This window comes from Rhamphochromis sp. 'chilingali' (assembly GCF_963969265.1).
Source record: "Rhamphochromis sp. 'chilingali' genome assembly, chromosome: 17".
NCBI lineage: Eukaryota > Metazoa > Chordata > Actinopteri > Cichliformes > Cichlidae > Rhamphochromis > Rhamphochromis sp. 'chilingali'.
Window position 1 is genome coordinate 17,673,103 of NC_137944.1, and position 19,498 is coordinate 17,692,600.

General features: G+C 41.4%; 1 protein-coding gene across 3 annotated transcripts in view; it reads left to right on the forward strand.

The window, feature by feature from the left end:
- Positions 1-19,498, forward strand: part of elmo1 (engulfment and cell motility 1 (ced-12 homolog, C. elegans)) — a 110,462-nt gene that overhangs the window by 67,818 nt on the left and 23,146 nt on the right. For all 3 annotated transcript variants that reach the window (XM_080862626.1, XM_080862628.1, XM_080862627.1), the window contains 2 exons: positions 41-149; positions 15,692-15,828. In XM_080862626.1, coding sequence (XP_080718752.1) covers positions 41-149; positions 15,692-15,828 — 246 coding nt within the window. The remainder of the gene's footprint in view (positions 1-40; positions 150-15,691; positions 15,829-19,498) is intronic.

The window sequence follows — 19,498 nt, forward strand, 5'->3', positions numbered from 1 at the left end:
TATTTCTTGCCTGGCTTATTTTATAACCTCTTGTTTCCAGATTGTCTTGGAGAACAGCAGTCGAGAAGACAAACACGAGTGTCCGTTCGGCCGCAGCAGCATCGAGCTGACCAAGATGCTGTGCGAGATACTGAAAGTGGGCGAGCTCCGTAAGTCTATATCAGCAAACGCGCACACACACACACACACACACACACACACACACACACACACACACACACACACACACACACACACACACACACACACACACACACACACACACACACTTTGCACACACTTTGCACACACTTTGAATAAAGACATAAAAAAACCCAAGATGCTTTACATGCAGAGATGCATATAGTTGTGTGCAAGAATACAAACATCCAGAGACACAAGTACACACAGCCCCTAACTGTTAAGATGAAAGCAACCATTATGCCCTGTAATTGTGCTGCCAGGAGTTCATTATTTAGTGATGCACCTCGCCCCCACGGAGCCCCTTTTCAGCCTAATATGCCGCCTCTGGACGGCACACTGCGCAGAGAAAGAGACGCTGTGCCTACGTCCACTTCAAATTGATGTGCCCTTTTCATCTGTCTTTACTTGTTTAAATAGCTGAGCTGGTCTCGGTTCCAATCCAGACTGACCCCTGCTGCTGCCTGTGGGGAGGAAGGAGGCATTTTTAGCTCAGTTTTAAACAGATCTGCCCTTTTCTTCTGCTTATATTCTTTTTTTCCAGAGGAGTTGGCTGCAGTGCAGGTTTTTGTTTTTTTATACTCTTGTCGGAAAATTGTCCCGATAAAAGTACCAAGCTAGGTTTCAATACCAGATAAGAAAGTGTGGAAACACTGCTTTTTTTAAACGTATTGTAATTGCCCTGTCTATTTTAAACATGCTCTTATCTCTGCCAGACTGAGCTCTAACGCTACATTTCTATCCCCGACTTTCCTACCTTGGTCACATTCTGCCTGCTCTACTTTTATCCCGCGAATGACCTGTAGACACGTCCTGACCGGGAGAGATGGGCTGGGTGAGTGCAGGGCACCGGTGGTGTGTGAAAACATGCTGAGCTTTTAGTTTTTCATGTTTCAGTGATCACTTTCATTCTACTCTGTGTTTGCCTGATGATTCTTTGCAGCAGATCTCTGGGTTATATTTATATTCCGTGTATGTCAGTGCTCTTTTTTTTCTTTTTTTAAATCCAGTGCTTCACTCCACGTGCCCTTTAGGCCTTTTCTCTTAGCAGACTGAAATTCTTCACTTCAGTCTCTCTTAGAAATATCAGTTTGACCTCATTCGTACCAAAATACAGATGAAACAGCCAGACTTGTCCCTAAATAGGGAAACATGTGTATCTCTAAGGCTTTTTCTAAGCTTCGAATTGAGGGCTTATGCAACAGAGCTGGATCCCTGGGATGAATGCCAGACTGTCATTATAAATAAAACTTTCTGTTTTTGAGAGACTTTCTCCTTCAAATACAGTCCAAATTTCCCCCCCTCCCAAAACAAGATTTGGGATTCACTTTGAAATGTAAGAGCCGTGATGCCAGCTTTTGAACTGTGCACTCATAACGAGCCGGATGGTCCCTCTCTTCTTTAGCCCGAAGGATGCGACTAAGCTGATGATACTGTTATGTTATGACACAAAAAAATTCCCCTCCAGGACCGGATGCCCTAGTTGAATTATAGCAGTGACCTTGACTCGTACTTTTCAGCCTTTCAGTCCCCAGTGGCTGTATAATGTCCCCTTTACTGAGGGTGTTAGTCTGGGACACTGAACATACCATTAATATTTATGATGCAGCAGACTGTGTTTATGTATTTGTGAAATGGGAGGGCAGATAAGAATTGCAAAGGTGAACCCATAACCTGCAGAGAATGACCGATCTATCTGCGATATTATGCTCTGCTGACATGATAACGGCACATACGCCTGGTTAAAACATGACACGATGGCTTTATACATAAGTAGGCCATCGTTGGGTACAAGGTTTTAAAAAAAATGGATGTAGAGGGAATGAAAGGAAACAAGGCAAACACTGGGGACAGGAGAGAAAAGACAACATTTTGATATATTTTTATTTACTGAGCTCTAAATCTTAATCTTCTCATCCATCTCCGTCAGAGCTCCAGTAAATATTTGCTCAGTCTCACACTCTTTGAACATTGTATGAGTCCAATCCTTATGAGAGGATGCCACTGTGCCCCAGAGTACTCATAAGCTGCATTGCTTTTCTCCTGTAGTGAGCTAAGTGCATTTTCATACACACCCCATTAGCCCTGTGTATATTAACACACACTAATGAACGTACGAGTAGGACAAATGTAACATGGGCCTGGCAGGTGCTTAGAGAGTGACGGCTAGTCATTAATAGAGTGTGCGTGCGTGCGTGTAGCACTTTCCCCAGAGAGATGATGGTGGAGAAATGAGTCTTGGCTCTACACTGACATCATTTGGTTGACCTTTCGTTGGAGAAACAGTGAAATACCTGACACTAATGAGGATGTTAGAACTTTTCTCTTTTTATCAGCTTTGATGGTATTTAAGCCAAGATACTGTTGTGCGTTGTTCCACCAGTAACTTAAAATGTAACAGCGACGTTTCTCTTTATTGTAAGCGTTTGTACTGTGGAAAAAACTGTCTGTTTCTTGTTCACTACAAAAAAGTATGAAAACTAAGTCATGGACGAATAAATCTGACTCTTGACAGTTTGGAGGGCGGAGCCCAAAGGCCCTAATGTGATTGGTCACTTTCAAAGCGGTGACACCTCCACCTCTGTAAATGACAGACCACAGTGGTGCTAGAGATGGCAACGTTGTTTGGCCAGTTGGTAAACAGTTTTGGATAGGGCATCTAACATAGGTGGAGTTGCCATAGTAACATCACCTATTTAATTTAGGACTTACATTTTAAATTAAGTCTGTGGCTGTGAACATTTTTTTATGTTGTTGTTGATGTTTTGCTACTGTGTATTTTGTACTATGCTATTAACACGACACATTAACGCTAGCAAGTCTGGTTAGTTCTTAGAAGATTAACTGGTAGCTTGAATGTGTTTGCTAAATGTCTGGATAATTAGATGAATGGGTTTCAGATTTTTAGCGCTGACTTGCATCCTGCTGTCAAGATAAACTGTAAAAGCTTTGTAAAAACCTTGTTGAGCTTATAAGTTTTTATGCAGCCCCATCGCTACAGCCCAGTAGTTCAATCAAAGACTGAAAAACATGAAGAAATTTAGTAATGGCTGGTGTTGTTTTTTGCCAGCCATCTACATGGTGATGCTTTTATTATGAGTGTGCTGCTAAGCTATTTCACCACTCATCTCAAAGCACCACTCTGACTCCTGTAAGCACAGTTGCACACGAGCTGCTGGAACGTCTGCATCCATCACTGTAAAACAGTAACTTAAATGTTCTTGTGAATAATGTTCCACCACACAGTCTTAGTGCTGCAGAAGATAAATAAGAAATTGATACACTGAGAAAGCTGTACTCCCTAAAACTTTGATGCTACCGAGCTACACGCTGATGCAAAGCTGCAAAACAGGAAAAAAGTGTTCGCTTTTTTTTTTTCTTTTTTCTTTTTTTTAAAAAATCTGCTCTGTATCCCTTTGTGGATAAAGGCAGAAGAAAGAGACCGTGGATTAATGGTGACAGCAGCGACGTCTCTGTGGCTCATTTTCTCTCTCCATCTGTGTGAAATGCAAGTATGGCTCTGGCACGCAGACGCTCTCTTCTTGTTTTCTCACGAGGATGAAACGCGGAGGGATTCTGGATTTGCCGGGGCCTGCTGAAGTTGCCTTTCTTCCCTGCTCGCATCTTCAAGCGCTTTCATTCTAACCACATTTTTCTCACTTTTCTCAATTTTCGTTCTTGCTTTCATGCATCCTCCTTTTTTTATTTGTCCCTCTTGGTGTGTCTGAAGAACATCTGTCCCGCTCAGACTTGTAGTCCTTTCTCCTGCTTTTATGGTCTCGGTTGCTGTCTTTTCCCATGAATTTGACAAAAATGGCACAAGCACACCAGAAAGTAGCATTATACCATTGTCTAAAAGAAATACTATATAATCCACTCATGAATCTGCAGTGATAGTTTTCTTAGTCCTCGCTCAGGTGAACAAACTTTCTTCTATTCTGTTTTTCTATTTCACTCTATCCGTGTTTTGAGACCTTATAGTATTTTGCCTTTGTTGCTGTTGTTCAGATGTCACTGTACATATTTGATCTGCACAAAGGAGGCAAGCTTATATCAGCGCTGATAGAGCCTACATAATTCATAACAGCAGGTGTCACTCTCTGTCCTGCCTCCCAGTCTCTCTTTCTCAATTACTTCCATTAATACATACCTGTCCTGGCTCTATTTCTCCATTTCTGATGCCTCGCTTCGGATCCTAAAAGATTAATTGTCCCAACAGTGTTTCTGCTGGAACACGGGGCCTAATGGAATCTGTGTCTTTGAGACGCCGAGCCATGACTTCTCTCTCCCCGCTTAAGCCGGCCCATGGAATATTTATGAAGTTATTTAGAACAGGCCAGGCATGGTGAGTAATGGCCCTGCTTGGTGATTCACGGTGTGTCGTCTCTGTGCTGAGATGGAGAGCTGGGTGGTGAGGCATGGCGGGTCCAGGTAGGACGCACGCATGCTAGCAGACACGGATGCCAAAATCAAAAGGAGACCAAACCCCATTTCTAAGAACACAGAGAGAGGCAGACTGACGGTCACGTGATGTTCTTCAGGTTTGTTTCTGTGTCTTTCTTTAGAAAGCCATCAGCCAAGGTCAGAACAAAAGGCCGTGTACAGCACTTTGGTCAAATTCACTGTACATTTCAGCACATGAGCAGCATCGCAATAAGGAACATTTACAAAATTCTCTTAATTCAGTTTTGTTGTTTATATCGCCTCATCTGTGTATCTCTTACTTTAAGCAAAAATTTATTATACTGTTCATATATTTGCACCGCCTTCTAATATTCTAATAAACTCTAAGTGACGCTAGTTAGAGAGTAACGGGGCTGTTGTGATACATATGGCTAGTTGAGTCCAGTCACTCAAAGGTTTGTGTGTGGACTTGTGTGTATGTAGTATGTCCAAGCCCAGCAGGTGACTCAGAGTCATCCAAACTCATTAACCTCCCCTGCTGTTACCCAAAAAACAACACACACACTTCCACACATACACGTACAACCCTTGAGAGGTAACACAGTGTGAGATTAAAAGGCTGCTATGTGTTCGGACTGGGCCGCAGTGTGCCAGTGAGATGTAGTTTTTGCACACACTCACAGCCGCGAAATGGATATTCATGTTGGGACATGCAGCCATACACTCATGCAGAAGAGTAAATAGCAGCCACAAATATCATATCTCACATTCTCAGGCTTTTTAATCAGTCCGTTTCAAATGGAAAGAAACAGCTTCACAGCTTTAAAATGTATTTCATTACGACTTTATGGTTTCTGATTGTTTTCTATGGCACGTTAGTGTCTGTAGTCGCTATCTTTGCTATCTGTACCTTAACTAATTTCTATCCGTGAGCACATCTGAGGGACGAACGTGCATTACACACCATGTGGTGCATAAAACAGTAAAACAAGCACAGAGGACGCATTGCTCAGGGATGAAATTCTACCTCCTGCTCGTATGTCACACGCTGCGGGGAGGCCAACGCAGCATAAGAGCAATAAAGCCGTGCCAAATATTCAACAGTGTCACTACTTCAGAAAATCATATCAAACAAGAATAAGCTCAAACTTGCCACCGGTAAATGGTCCTTGAAGTATCCGTGACTCAGCTCGCAAGGTATTTATTTTCATCATAAAATGTTTCTGATATTCTGGAGATTTCCTAATGCTGGGATATTTTTAGTGCCTAGCAGCAGAGTTTGCTCTGCAGGATTGATTTGAGACTTTTGGATTATGTTTTCCAGCCTAAAACTTGTAACCTAGCATGAGTCCAAGCACATCAGAAGTAATCGATTTTGAGTCATTTCACTTTTGATAGCATTATTCACACTTCTGATTTGACGAGGCATTTTCCAAATTCAGCAACTTCTCCAACTACAAGTATTAAAGTGTACAAACATTAAGTTTTAGCTGTGCATTGACGTGGAAGCCGATCGTCAAATCACAGCTGCCACTGCAAGCCACCTCCTTTGTAATTCTCCCTCAGTGAATCAGGAGGAGATGATGGCAGAAGGATGTAAAGGCCAAGCGCAGAATCCCAAGTATCCCTCGAGTCATGACATGAGCATCTATTTGGCAGTCAGCAGCCACTTCTCACAGTTGTCAGTTGCAGGCTTGTGTTAACTGGGGGGAGGATAGCATTCTTCAGGGTTTTCCACTTCATAGCCTCGGGCATACACCAGTAAACGGATTGTAAATTTGAGAGCACAAACAACAACAAACTTGACAGATGGGTGCTTGAGAATCTCAATTTTTGAGCATCATTGGCATTTTCCAGAAACTCCCGTCCCCTGTCAGTTCTCAGCATGTTGTGATATACTAAAGTGGCTCAGTGGATGAAACATAAGCCAGCCTATGCAAGTGCTGCCGATCTAAATTTTGCTTGTATGTGTTTTTTGCTCTTGGAGGTCCTTGGATGTAATTTACCAGCAAACCATGCTCTCAACAATCTGTTTCCCCAAAAGACCTCTTACTGGCAGGCTGTCGAGGGTGAAATCAGACAATACAAAACCGCTGAGGTCTAGCGTCTTTATATAGTTGTAAAAGCACCAAAAGGTAGCTGCTGCGGAAGCTGAGAGTTACAAACGGGACAAAGTTTTCTGTGCTGTTAAAATGAAGGACGATGTGAATATGGTGTAAATGCACGTTTCTTTCCTATCAGATACAAAATGAGATCAAATGCAAAATTCTATCAGTGTAATCAAATATTCAAAAGAGGCCATTTCTGCGCTTGGAGGTTAAATTGTGGTTGCTAGCTAGTTGTAGTTTGCATGGAAGATGCGGCTTGTCTGCAAATATTTGGCATTTATTCCCCGAGCTGTAGTGAAACATGAAAAAGTACAACACGACCTAAACTGAGACAATATGGCTTCAAAGTAAAAGCAAAAGTTCTCTCTTTCCAGTTTGTGACACAGGTTTCACAGGTTTCTACCGCTTGGTGAGCAGTTTGCAAGTGTTTGCAGACCAGTTGATGTCTTTCATACAACCTACTCTAACTGAAGTAATCATGGGGCGATTTTCAGCACAGAGCCTTACCATCACTTTCACAGTAGTGACTGCCAGCAACCAGTTGTCAACCAGATGGGGAATAAAGCTTTTTTCCTTAGTGACCAGTGGGTAAATGGGGCTTTAGCAATCAATGAAACCAATTGGGGAATACATCTTTTTGACCACTGATTGCCAGATGGCCACTGCTGGGTCTCTAGGCCTGCATGCCTGGGGCGTTACGCAGCATTTGTTCCTTTCCAAAAAGTGAGGGCATTCCCAGATTAAAAGGAAAATGCACGTTATCGTTTGCACCTGACGCAGCTACAATCTTATAAGTCTATTATTTTTACTCGATGCACAGTACCTGTGTATGAATATGTTTCGTTCGCTCGTGCAGGCTGTGTTTGTGTGCATACCGCACTAATGCACGAACACATATGTGCATGTAAGCTGGATCATTTTCTGTTGTTTTGTAATGATTAACAAACAATTCTGGTTTTTTGCATTTGGACCGCCGCAGACAGATTGTGTGTTTGTTTACGTAAGCATGACTCACGCCATCTGAGATATTCCTTCAGAAGAATCTGGCACGAGGCATAATAGAGTGCATGGTTTAGCCCCCATATTTTGCATATTAAGATATAAGTTGTGTTTAGTACCTTTAATAATTGCAACCCAGGCACAGCAGACTCACAAAACTCACAGCTGGATGCAAGCCTCATTGTAGCTGAGAAAGGAAGTCTGTGCGAGCAGATGCTGTGAAATTTGTTGGATTTCTGTCTCAGTCCACAGCGCTGATGGATTCACTACATGCCTCCCTCTGTCTCATTTTCCTTTCTCTCCATCTGTTACCCTCCTATCCTTTGCTCTTCCCCTGTCCTCTAATGCTTCTTGACCATTGTGAGCAACACCACATGCTAAAGTGGTTTTGTTATGCAAATGAAAGCCCCCGAATTTCGAGGCTCCGACTTTTCCCTGTTTTTCATCCTTATCTAATCTGCATCCCTCCCTATAATGGCACAGTTGTTGTTGTTAGGAGATTCCAAATAAAACAAATGTAATATTTTGAACAAATGGTTTCCCGTTTATGTCTTGCATCTCTTGCACTGCCTCTTTTTCTTTTCTTTTTTTTAATCTTGCATTCCTGAGCAGAGCCTTGGACCAGCGACCCCCTTTCTGCTGGCATCCTTATTTAATGATCATTAGTTTCATGATTGAAATACTTTAATCAGAGCAGAGCCTTGCTGGTCTAGCCCAGATATTGTAAAGTTTTTATTGTTATTTCACATAGATTCCCGCCCCAAAATCTCATTGACCGTGCATTTGAAAGGGACACACTGACCTTATAACATTTGGCAGGGTCTTAATAGGCTCGTAGGATCATTAAAATCCCTGCTGAATTCATGTAGCAGTCTAGCACATAGATGGATCTACAAAAGCTCTCTCCCCTTAGATCCAGTATATTAGTAGAAACGCTACGCTTTGATGCATATAGGTTAGCTTTGATGTGTTTATTTTAAGCCTGATATCCATTACTTATGTGGTTTTAGTGACACTGTGCTGTAGAAATACACAGTCATGCAGCCAGCTGTGGTTTGCATCTCTGTGTACCTGCTGCTTTGGCATCCTGTACACTCACGCAAACAGTGACTGGATCCGAAAGATGATGCTGACGCTGCTTGCTGGACACACACACATACGCATGCACACATTCACACATTCACACACGCTCTCCCCTCATCACAGTTGGACATGAGGCCATGCTGGTATTGTAATTAGAGTGGGGATGACACTTTTTGCTGTGTATTCATGTGGCATAGCTGCAAGGTGACTCTGAGAGTTGTTGTGCTTGCTTTGTGCACGCTCACAGACACGCATGCACACAAACAAATACACAGCAGACCTTGACAGATGTCAGGATGGCATTCAGCCTCTGTCTTCCTCTCACACATGCATAGAGATGTGCGCTCATTATCTTTGGGCAAATGCTTAGTCACCTCCCTCATGTCCACGACTCATCTGTTTGGTCGCCAGTTGAGTAATTAGCTTTCAGCCGATGTCACCGAGTCCTCGGAGCGATCACGTCGAATGGACTCTAATAACATGACGGGTGATGGCGGCGTACACACGCAAACGCGCACACAAGTCCACTTTAGGAACGTGACAGTGACCCTTGAAAGCAGCCCACGTCCCAGAAGATGGATGAAAGGAGAGGAGAACTGCCCGAGCCCCCTGAGTGGCCTCGTCTTCATGATTAAATTTGTTGATGTCGTGGAACATCACTGTACCGATGTGTCTAATTTAGTCTGCAGCCAATGGCTTTGAACTCCTCTCTGCTGACAGAACTTTAACATCCTATCAGTCAGGCCATGAGCTACTGAAGCAGTGTTAAAAAAAAAAAAAGTTCACATACGCCTTCGAGTTGTCATTCTGAATTATACATTTTCCAGTATTTTATAATATTGCTTTCCCTTTGGTGAAAAGAACTATAAAAATATCAACGTTCTTTTAAAAATTCATTCAAAAAGCCTAAACTTGCTCCTACAGCACCAGAAGTCTACTTATTATTTTATTACAATTGGTATAGATGATTTAAAAAGAGCCGATGAAGATGGTGCGTCTACACAGATGGCAAAACAATGTAGCAAAAACGTGTCAGGAACAAGTGGCAGCCTGTGAAGCTGCAGAGTCGATGCAGACGTGTCAAAAAGTGCAGTTCCTCAAAGGGCCAGAGATGTGAAAATGCCAAGGCTTACAGCAGAAATAAATATGCTTTCAGCCTGGTACAGAAAAAAAAACAAAACTTGTCTCAGTAGCCAGACAGCTGCATGGGCATGAATTTCTTTTAATAACTCGCTCGTTTACATTTTTAATGGTTATGCATCTTTTTAGTGGCCGGTGGCTGCAGACGCAGGTATCTGCAGATATTAGCTGTCTGCTAAGTTTCACCTCCGCTAATTGGAGTCGCTGAACTGAACCTCATGACTAAAAAAACGTGTTTAGGGTGCTGGTGAATTTTTCATGCAGTTTTCTAAATAAATGGCTTGCTGTGCATTTACTGGAAATAACGGACTGTCCAAGAAGTGTGTGCTCCAGTTTTTTTTACAGTAGGTGAAATTCTATACTTATTTATATTTAGCACTAATTAGCAGGTATGTGTCGGTCCAGTGCACCTACACAACTGTGAGTGCTTTGCGCTTAGCAGGCAGACTGATTTGCTAAAGCGGAGGCTTCCACAAACCAGTCTGTGCGGTCTCTATTTGTATCGTGCTGTTTTGGTTTGCTTCTTTTTTCTATTCTAACTTGAAAGCTAAATTTATACCTTCAGTTCTTTCTTGTATATTTTGTCTGTCAGCTGTCGCTGTCTCTTCATTAATCTGAATGAGATCAAAGCTGTTATAGGGGCCTCATCTTAAGTTGCAGAACTTCTTGTTTTTCCTCTCTGGTTTTTCACAGCAATGGCTTTTTGTTTTGGGTCATTATCTGCATGCCCAGATGTTTCTGTCTTTCAGATTTAATAATAATTTGAAGACCTACGTTTAGCCAGTGATGGGTGTTACTCTCTCTCAGTTCATCAGTCCTTCAGCTAAGCTGGACGTCAGGGTGTCTGTCCGTACCGACGCAGTTCATAGAAATCATTGTTTCTCCTACAGTTTTGGTCAGAATTGAGCTATCATGTCACTGAGCTTCCGGTTCTCTTCGGGATTTCAATGATCTGGAAAAAATAGCTTAACAGGCAGTGATTGAAACAGAGCATAGAATTGTTTGCATAGCCTCAACCAGGAAGAAACAGGCATCAGTCACTACAAAGGCAACTATCTGTACCACCAAAGATGCTCTTTCATCATTTTCTGTTGAAAAAAGTATTGAACCAATGTTCTGCTGACCAATGTGAGCATATGGTCAAGCATGATTTAAATGAGCCATTATAGTGTCCTGTTACTTACTCTGAGCGATACAGGCACTGAACATCTGTATATGCAGATGGATGAAACACACACAGGACAAAGAATACTCATTAGAGCTGGGTTATAATATCACTCCAAGTGTCTGCTGTGGCCCCATATGCTTGGCCAGAAAGAGTCATAAATTGTGACTTTAACTGAGTATGAGTTCACGGCCGCCCTGCTGTTTCAGACTGTGTTTAGCCAGCTACAAGCAGAGTTCAGTATCTGGGTGTGTGTTCAATGATGTGAGTCTTCATAAAGTCATCAAAATATAAACTCATGGTGTAATGTACTTTCAAAACACACACACACACACACACACACACACACACATATATATATATATATATATATATATATAGAGAGAGAGAGAGAGAGAGAGAGAGTAAAATGTTACTTGAAATATGAAATTTACACTAACTTTCTTAATGGAAAAAGACCAAAAATCAGTTTTTTTTTGGTAGAATACAGATGAACTCTTAAGTAGGAAGTTGTTGTTGTAATGGTCTGGACTTTATTTGTTTTACTTTTTTATTTTTAATTGTGGGGTTGAATTTAACCCTGAATGTGTGCATTTTGACCATCATCCTATTGCTTTATTGAAACAGCAACGAGTGGATGAGTCACCCCTTTAATGGTCTATTTTACTCAAAATGGGACAAAATTATGGAAAATGAACGTCTTGCTTTAATAAAAAAGAGCTGAAACCAGCAATTGAGACATTAAACTCAGTAAGAAAATTTTTACTTTACTAACTTTACTTTATTGATTTATATAGCACTCTTCACAGGATAAAAAACAAAAAGTGCTTCACAATAACATAAAACAGTACAATTAAACATACAGCACAAATCTAATTAAAAGCTAGTCTAAATAAGTGAGTCTTAAGATGATGTTTAAAAGAATGAATACAATCCAGGCAACGTAGAGATGGAGGGAGAGAATTCCACCGCTCTAAAAGATCTATCACCTCTGGTTTTAAAACGTGCTCGGGATACTACCAACAGCCTTTGATTGGATGATCTCAGGCTGCGAGGTTCTAAAAGATCAGAAATATAGGCAGGAGCGTCATGATTCAAAGCTTTAAAAGTCAGTACTAAGATTTTAAAATGAATCCTAAAATGTACTGGAAGCCAGTGTAATGAGCGTAAAAATGGTGTAATGTGCTCTCTTGACTGACTGGAGGAGGTGAAGATTCTTTTTGCTCAAACAAAGACAAAGACTGTTACAATAATCTAAGCGAGAAGAAATAAAACATGAATAATCATTTCTAACTCAGATTTAGACAAAAAAGTTTGCAGTTTGGAGATGTTTCTTAGCTCAAAAGACGTCTTAGTGGAGCCGTAATTCAAGTGAGAAATGGGATCGTTTACTTATAAACTTCTATCAATTAGATTGCAACCAGAAGAGTCGCCTCCTTCTGGCCATTTGAATGAATGCAGATTTTGACATTGGCTTCACTTTTCAAACCTGGAGGCTTGATCCAGTCTGTTTGCTGTCAAAAGTCAGACTGAAATAAGCCGTTCGCGTTGATTCCCGGCTCTGATTTCACTTGCAGCTGTTGAGAGTAGTTTTATTTTTTTTTTATCATCTTAGTTGATTTTGCTACTCAGTGCAAGGCAGTATTGTAAGTGATTAAAACGTGGATCTTATATGACATAAAATCACAATTTCGATCTTTACTGTATATTTATTTTTTATATGGATACAACTGATCGTATCACAGCTAAAAACAAGTCTCTCAGTAAATTACCTTGGAGTATTCTCAACATCCATTCTAAATTTTAATTAAAAGTTTATTGCGTGACTCTGCAGGTTTCCCCTTTTAGAAGGACATTTTTAAAAGGTAGCTCCATTCACCAGTACTCCTTAATGTCAGGTCAGTAATGCCAGCCTGTGCACTGAAAGAAGTTTTCTAATGGATTCCTCCTTTCATGCACACAGCGTGATGTCTCTCAGCTTCAAATCGAGGTCGTGTGCATGATTTGAGACGAGCAGTAACAAGAAGCTAAATACTACTGTACATCGATTTCAGCTGCATAGCCCCTTAAGTCAGAATAATGGGCAATACAGTTTTATTGCGCCTCTATTTTCATTTCGTTATTGTGTTCATAGTGTCACTCAGAAAAATGCTAAACCGCCGCTCTGGTTAGGGAAAAAAACACAAAGGTTTGTTAAGGCTAGCAAGGCTTAAAGCTCTAGTTACCTAATCATGGCAACAAGACTTTGCACTCACACAGTTCCAGTTCCATTCAGGTGGATAATTTTAAGTGCCTTTGTGCAGTGTTGAGAATGATTCAGTGGCATTTCAGCTAGCTGAAAAAAGGGAAGTACTAAATTGTTCAGCATTTCCCTCCATATGAACTACAGCACTCTGCAGTCAAAAAATCAAATATCAAAAAGCTGAAAACAGCATCTATATGTAAACGTGATGTATTTAAATTCGAATGAACAGACTAAGGATCGCAGCCATTTCTCTGCTACAGTCGCATGAGAACCATTTAAGGCTCGTTCCTAATGTCGATTAAACGGCATCTTAAAGTGCACGTTTTGGTGTTTTGCTTTTTCCCACTTACCCTAAGCTAAGTGTGTTTGTATTCAACCATCCGCATTCTGTAAGCATTTGGATAACGGCGCTCTTTGTAACCATTTGGAGCCACCCGCACAGTGCCATGTTTTACTTTCCCCCCTTAGCATCGGTGCTTCTGGAGGTAATAAAACCACCCTCGACTCAGCACGCTTTACAAAACCCAGAGATGGACAAATCTCTGCAGCATCACACCAGAGAGCTCGCTGTCTGTATCTCCAGAATAAACCTTGACATGTAATTCCCCTCACCTTGGCACCTTGGGGCTCTGTTGGTCCTATCAATAAATAACCCATTTAGCTCAGAGGTCACTTCAAACTTCAGCCTTCCCGACACCTTGTCCTTGCCAGATTTAAAAAAAAAAAGGGGGGGGGGGGCTGTACTTGATTATTGAGGGAGTTTTTGTAATCTGTCCTTTCTTTTTTTTTATCTCTTTCCTCTTTTTTTTTTCCTGTCCCCGAGAGAAAGACTGTAGACTAAGCAGGTAGTCAGCATCTGTTTTGGCTCACCTCTATTAGCTTCCTGATTGACTACTGGCACGGGTAACACATTTCCCCGGATTCCCCTCTCGCCCTCCCCTTAATCTCGCATCTATCGCTTCAAATCAAGGCTCAGGTCGCTGTGCCCGTGGGCTGAGGGCATCACTCATTATACTGTGAAGTTTCAATTGCAGCCTGACCCCTTCCATCCAATTTCATGGCTGCTCCTGGTGGGCGAGTGCTCCCGCTGCTCCATTCTCAAACTCTTTAAATGAACCAACCTTTGGCTCAGGGCCGCCACTCATCTCAGCAAGACGAGAGGGAGACGAATTTAGTTCAAATGAATGTCAAGCCTTGTTATTGTAGCTCTTGGTTAATGCGGTTTGGGCACTCAAGAGCCTCGGCTTTCTCTCTTCCCTCTCGTTCTTATTTCGTACATGCTCTCGCACAAATGGTGAGGATTGAAATGCTTCAGTGGGCCGCTAATAAAAAAAACAAACCACCTCTGGCTTTGGAAAATGGAAAGTCTCGACGTAGTCCACTTGGAGCCGTTTGCAGGTCACAGTTTGCCTCTGAGGGGCATTTTTGTGTTTGAAGTTGATGAGTGGCGAAATTTTCAATAAACTGCATCTGTTTCTCTGTAGTGTTTTTCTTTTTTTTTTCTTAATGAAATAACCTTATAAACACGTCAACTTCCTGCCACGTCTGCAACGCTGAAGCAGACAATCCCTATCAGGCTTTTTAGATTTTCTCTAATGAACCGTGTGTCATATTCCATAATATTCTGTCGCTAGTGGAAATTACATTATTTTCAAGGTGCCTCTTTAATATACACAAACCTGATGATTCTGCTTTCACACTTAAGCGTCTCTGTGATCATCAGACACATTTGTCAGTGTAAAGCAGAACCTTTAGTGTATGATTTTATTTGTAATGTTTCTAGCTAAGTGATGTTTATTTGCCGTGGTTGTTTGTGTGGGATGCCCGTCCCAGTGTGCTTCTGTCAGGTGTCTCGACTCGAGCTTCAGGCCACAGTCCTTAATTGAAAGGAGCATTTGGGTTAAAATAAATGCACCTTTGCTTTGCTCAGCAACTGGCTAATCCTTTGGCATTTTGTTGTGCCTGAGGCTATCTGTTAACTAACAAGATCACACTTTTTAAAATATTTATAAATCTAATGATGAGTTCAGTGGTACCAGAAGTCACAGTTACAAACAAAATATCCAGACTAATGTAAGATGATTCGCTCTTGTGGTATTTGCACAAAACAAGCTGTTTGCCAGGCATCATGTCAGGATATCAAAGATGTTGCCTGAGCCGTCTTCTAGTTAGCGTAGCTTAGCATAAAGAGTGGAAACGGGGCCAACGGCTAACAGGGTCAAGCACACATACAGACTGTATATAAAATGTCATGTATGTCATGTTTCTGAGCATTGTTTTTATTAGTTAAATGCAGCATTATTTGGGTTTAGTCAGATTAGAGCTATCTCCTCTGTACTTAAGAATCTGTATTTTTTGTGTCCACAGCCAGTGAAAACTGCCATGACTTCCACCCCATGTTCTTCACCCACGATCGCGCTTTTGAAGAATTCTTCTGTATCTGCATCCAGCTGCTCAACAAGACCTGGAAGGAGATGAGAGCCACAAGTGAAGATTTCAACAAGGTATGCTGCGTGCGTGTGTGTGTCTGTTCTTTTTCTTTCTTTCTTTTGAGGGAGCAGGAAGGTTGAGATGAAGACAAAACATCACAGTATTCATGAATATTATTGGGCCTAGGTTTTGGTTTTGTACTGAGCTTTCCACATAGATGTGTCACAGCTGGAAAAAGCAAGTAAGTGTGCTTGTATATTTCATCATTACTGCAAAGTTCATGCACAGCTCTATTTATTCATTAAGCATGGAGACCTCTTTAGTTTATTACCCCTCAGGCACAAAAAGGCTGATGGGGGATTGTCGACTAAGTTTGTGAATACAATTAGTCAAAAAAGAGGCGACATAGGAGCTTCAAATTGATACCCTAGATGCCTCTACTAAAAATCTCAGATGAGTTTGAATGTCATTGACCTTGTTTTCTGAAATCCTTGTGAATGCAATTCTCTAGGAGGATTTTGAAACTGATACCACAGGTGTGCCTACTTGGAGGCCGAGGGGTAGCACTGCCTTTCGCCAGTATTTTCCTACTGGGATTAAGAAGTGGATTTTTTCATTTAAATAAGAGGAAATCTGGTGTAAGGAGCATCTTACAAAACTTAGCGCACCACTTAAAAATGACAAACCTAAATGCTGCAGTTTTACAGTTATCCATGCTCTTGTGATACTCATTATTCCAACATTTACCCAGTTGCACTCAGTTCAATATTCTGCAGCAAGGCTGCTCACTAAGACCTCGTATAGCTCTCATATCACGCCAGGTCTGATGTCGTTACACGGGCTTCTGATTAAATTTAGGATTCAATTTCAGTTCCTCCTCATCTATAAGGCCTTGAGTGGTCTGGCTTCAGAGTATATCAGTGAACTATTAATGCCATATATCCTTTTAGACCCCCTGAGGTCCTGTGAAGTGGGGGCTGATGATGGTAGCCAGTGCTAAACTGAGAACACAAGGAGGCTGTGCACCCCACTGCCGGTAAATGTTGCTAAGATGCGTTTATTTCTCGTAATATGTAAAATAAAACTTAGACACAAAGGGCTGAAAGATGTGACGGATGTGAAAGGTGTGATTTCTCAAACAAGATGCCGCAGATTTAGAAAGGAAGCTTGCACACATGTTGGAATATTTTTCCTGCATTGTTCTGCTCTGGTTCTGGTATAAAACATTAGCTTTCTCTGTTGGCAGAGAGAGCCCATATAAAGGCCCTACATCTTCATTTGGGGATCAGTGGAGTTTGGATGAAGATGACATACTTCCTGTTAGCTGGCTAATGTTGAATCGGCTCACACAGGAAATTTATGTAGGTGCATGGCCAGACGGTGTTGGTAATGAGGTGTTTATGATAGATATTGTATGTTGTGAAGTCAATTGGGCATCAGTTGTAGCAGACAGCAGATGCTCTGTGTCTTTTCTCTAATTTATCAAAGAAGTTACGATTACGTTACAACGTCAAATGCCAAACCGGTACGAGCTTTACCACTGAAGAAACCAGCCCTTATTTCAGCTCCAAGGGTAGATGCTGTGTGGTTCACTCTACCATAAGCAGACACACACTGTGCTGCATAATGGTGACACTCTAACTGTCAACTCAGACCTCAAGCGGCCCCGAAATATATCTTCAAAGTTTGTTTTTGGTTGAATTTGAATGGAGTTGGTGTGCATGAATAATTGCATCATCTTCAGGTGTTTCGTCGCAGAGTCAAATGATGGAAGACGGCAGTGGGAGTTTCATAAGCCGGTCTCAGTGTCAGCGCAAATGTAACTTGGTGTTCAGATGGAAAATTGATGGAAAACTCTCACGTTCAACTTTCACAGAGGAAATGAGAAGTGATATGGAAAATGTGTCGGTGTTGTTTCCAGACTTGTTTTGATCCAATGCGAGAGGCTTTAGGAAGACACCGTGTTGAGACCGAAACAATAAAAACCTTGTTGACTCCTTTTTAGCATTCGAGCAAATGTCAAAGCCACCTACTGTCGATTGATGTGCTCACCAGCAGCTGTGTTTTTATCTCCAGTTAATTTGACAGCGTGATTGTCCTGCTGTTGTTTTCCATTCACAACCGAATGGAAAATGAGTGATTTTCAGTGTTACACAAGAGATTTGTTATGTCACCTGATTGTCTAATAGACTGAAACTTGGGCTTTATTTAATAATAGACACAGAGTGATGGAATAATCTCCTAATTGACACTTATTGTAACACCACAACTGGCTAGTGATCCTGTTACCCAGTCCCCTTCCCTTCACATCGTTCACTTGAAGCTAGAATCAGTTTCAACTGATAGAGACAGAAGATGCTTACCTCCCCAGCCTCGTCTTTCATTGCGCATGACTTTGAAATTCAGCAGTAGCTGTTGATAGTAAAACCATTTGGTCTCAAGGACTGTGTGTCAGCTAAATGGGGCGTGTGGAGGTCAGTGCTTGCATCCTCTGCTTATTTCCCCTATGACCTTAAAAGGAAGCCTTGAGACATCTACCCCACCTGATGATATTTAAAAGTTGTCATTTCTACCTAATTTGGTAAAAAACGATCTAGTTTTTTGTTTTTATCTGTAGCTGAAGCAAAAGGATAGAGAAGAGGAAAATTCACACTGGGAAAGCTCAGATCCTTTTAAATGCAAAGTCTCAACTTGCTCAGTTTAAAATCAGAACGTGATACTTTGAACAAGAACGAAACAATTTAGTGGAAGCAGTTTATCCAATATATCGCTAAAAGGCAATAAAGAAAATTACAAATCACAAAAAATTAACATTTAAAGTCATAAAAAGCCTTTTGAATGTTTTAAACGTATCTCTCTGACAAACGTCTCAGTACATGAGCCCGCTGATCATTAACACCGAGAGATCTACTGCAGTAATTCAGCCAATTGCAAAGAGGCATGGTATTAGCATTTGGAAAATGTCTTGTTTTTATTATTGCCTGTGTTTTTAAGGAGTAAGAGTAGGAGAATTTCTTTAAATGAAGAGTAAAGGAGCAAGAAAATGTATAGTTTGGAGAAGGCCAGAGACAAATTTTCTAGATATGTCCTGCTTTAATTCAGCTGCTTTCTTGCAGAGAGTGCAGGAGGCAGGAAACATAATGGCCACTGGCTACCTGCGCTATTTTCTCATGGACGTAATGAGGCATTGCGTGAACTTTGTGTACGAGGCAGCTCACAGCGTAAAGACCATTTAATGCCGTGTGAATGAGTCAGACATTTGCTTTCTCACATGCAGCTCTGCCGAGTGATGTGGAGTATATGGATGCAGATTATCAGTCTTTGTTGCCGTTTGTCTTTATCGCCTATGAAGGAATGATTTTCACAAATAAATAAGTAAATAGCAGACATTCAAGCCCAGGTACGCTCTCTTGAACAAGCAGATATGGCTGTGCTATAAAAGGACCAGCCCGTACCTATAGTGTGTAGATGTGTGCCACAGCTCCAAATGTGCACACAGTATATAGGAGGGTATATCCTCTTTGGAGAGGACGCATGGATGTGTGGGTGGATAATTCCATGTGTCAAGTGTAATTCTGAGGGCGTCCACTTTAGATAAGGTTCCCATATGGCTAGATGTTCCTGTAGGTTCTACATTTGCCAGGCAGTCAGCTTTCTGAAGTGCTGAATACTTGTTGGGGGAAAAAAATCCTTGGTCAGGTTTTGTCTACGTTTGGATGTGAAGTGTGTGAGTAAATCTCGATG